Here is a 1835-nt window from a genome sequence, read left to right as displayed (position 1 = left end):
TCAAATCCACCCCCTAGCCCTAAATCCATCCTCAGCCCCAAATCCTCAGCCTCCACTCTCAAATCTGCTGCCTAGACCCAAATCTACTCCCAAATCCACTCCTAGCTCCAAATTCACTCCCCTTAGCCGTAAATCTGTCTCCCAGCCCCAAATCTACTCCAGCCTCAAATTTATCTCCCCAGGCCCAAATCCAGTCCCCCCAGCCCCAAGTCCACCCTCCTCAGACCCAAATCCTCCTCCAGCTCCAAATCTGCTCTTCAGCCACACCCCCATCCCCAAATTCACTCCCTCAGCCCCAAATTTAACCCCAAATCCACCCCCAACCCCATAATTCTTACCACCCAGCACTCAAATCCACCCTCCTCAGCCTCAAATCCACCTCCAGCCCCAAATCTTCCACCCAGCCTCAAATCCTCACCTTCCAACCTCAAATCCACTGCCAGCCCCAAAGCAACCCCCAAATCCACTCCCCCAGCCTCAAATCAACTGCCCAGCCCCAAATCTACTCCCAAATCCACCCCCAGCCTCAAATTCACCTCCCTCAGCCCCACCTCTGCCCCCCCAAAGCCAAACCCACCCGNGCTGGCATTGGATCAGCTGGACATGGGGGAAGCTTCCTGCAGCTTCTCACAGAAGCCACCCCTGTAGCCTCTGCTCCGCTACCAAAACCTGCCCACGCAAACCCAATCCAAATGAGAATGGCTTCACACTGACTGAGAACAGGGTTAGATCGTGTATTGTTAGATTCTGCCCTGTGAGAGTGCTGAGGCACCAGCACAGATTGCCCAGAGAAGCTGTGGCTCCCCCATCCTGTCCTTGAAGTGTTCAAGGCCAGACTGGACAGGACTTGGAGCAAACTGCTCTAGTGAAAAGTGCCTCTGCCCATGGAAGGGGCAGGGGGGACTGGATGAGCCTCAAGGCCCCTTCCAAGCCAGTCCATTCCAGGATGCCATGGGTTTATGGCTCTGTGGCAGAGTCATTTGGTGACAGGCTCGCCTGAACTCCAGTCCAGCTGTGAGCTCTGATGCAGCACCACCACTGTGACAAGAGCATCTCCACTGTGACATCACCATCCCCACTGTGACATCACCATCCCCACTGTGACATCAGCATCCTCACTGTGACAAGAGAATCCCCACTGTGACGTCAGCATCCCCACTGTGACATCAGCATCCCCACTGTGACATCAGCATCCCCACTGTGACATCAGCATCCCCACTGTGACACGAACACCACCAAGGCAACCCCTTCTTTCTGCATCCCAGCCGACTCCAGCCAGTCGTGGTTCGCCATGGACTTGCTGACACGTGTCGTGCGTGCTCTGCTCCTGCTGGCCCTGCTGCTGGCAGTGACTCCCTGCCCAGGAGAGTCCAAGGAGCTCTGCCCGCACCCCTGCCGCTGCCAGAGGCGTGGACTGCTGGACTGCCGCCACGCCGGCCTGGCCACCGTGCCCCCGGCCACCCGCCGACGGGCCCTCACCGTCCTGTGAGTCCTGCCTGCCCCACACACCCCCTCCAGCTTCCCCTGCTCGCCTTCTTAGTGCTGGAAAGCCCAGCCGGGACAGCCGGCACAGTCACTGCCAGGAGACACGCTGCCTTTGGGGGGTTGTGCTGCACTGGGAGGGTGAAGCCAGGCTGGCCAAGCCGTGCCTTCTCCAGGGAAATCCCACTTCCAACTCCTCAGCCAAATGGGCAGGGGAAGGGCTTTTCCTCAGGGGTCTGTTGTTCCTTTGCAGAGATTTCACTGGCAACTCGATTGCTACTTTGGATGAACAAGCATGGAAGGAATACCCCTGGACTGAGACTCTGTAAGTGCCAGGCAGCATTTCAAATGCC

At 57.6% G+C, this 1835-nt stretch overlaps 1 protein-coding gene across 1 annotated transcript; it reads left to right on the top strand.

Annotated features, from left to right (window-relative positions):
* Nucleotides 1-1242: 1242 nt before the first annotated feature.
* LOC115307093 (leucine-rich repeat-containing G-protein coupled receptor 4-like) lies at nucleotides 1243-1811 on the top strand. Its single transcript, XM_029963312.1, has 2 exons — nucleotides 1243-1485; nucleotides 1736-1811. The coding sequence occupies exons 1-2, from the start codon at nucleotides 1292-1294 to the stop codon at nucleotides 1809-1811; spliced, it is 270 nt and encodes an 89-aa protein (XP_029819172.1). The 5' UTR covers nucleotides 1243-1291.
* Nucleotides 1812-1835: the final 24 nt, after the last annotated feature.

Source organism: Manacus vitellinus, unplaced genomic scaffold (genome assembly GCF_001715985.3).
Source record: "Manacus vitellinus isolate BGI_N305 unplaced genomic scaffold, ASM171598v3 scaffold_100_pilon, whole genome shotgun sequence".
NCBI lineage: Eukaryota > Metazoa > Chordata > Aves > Passeriformes > Pipridae > Manacus > Manacus vitellinus.
Note: the sequence above shows the minus strand (reverse complement) of the source record. Positions and strands in the feature narration are given on the sequence as shown.

Bases quoted from the DNA above. Each gene is read 5' to 3' on its own strand.
- LOC115307093 (XM_029963312.1), top strand. From the start codon at position 1,292: ATGGACTTGCTGACACGTGTCGTGCGTGCTCTGCTCCTGCTGGCCCTG. The intron at 1,486-1,735 runs GTGAGTCCTGCC...GTTCCTTTGCAG, and splicing joins CGACGGGCCCTCACCGTCCT to AGATTTCACTGGCAACTCGA.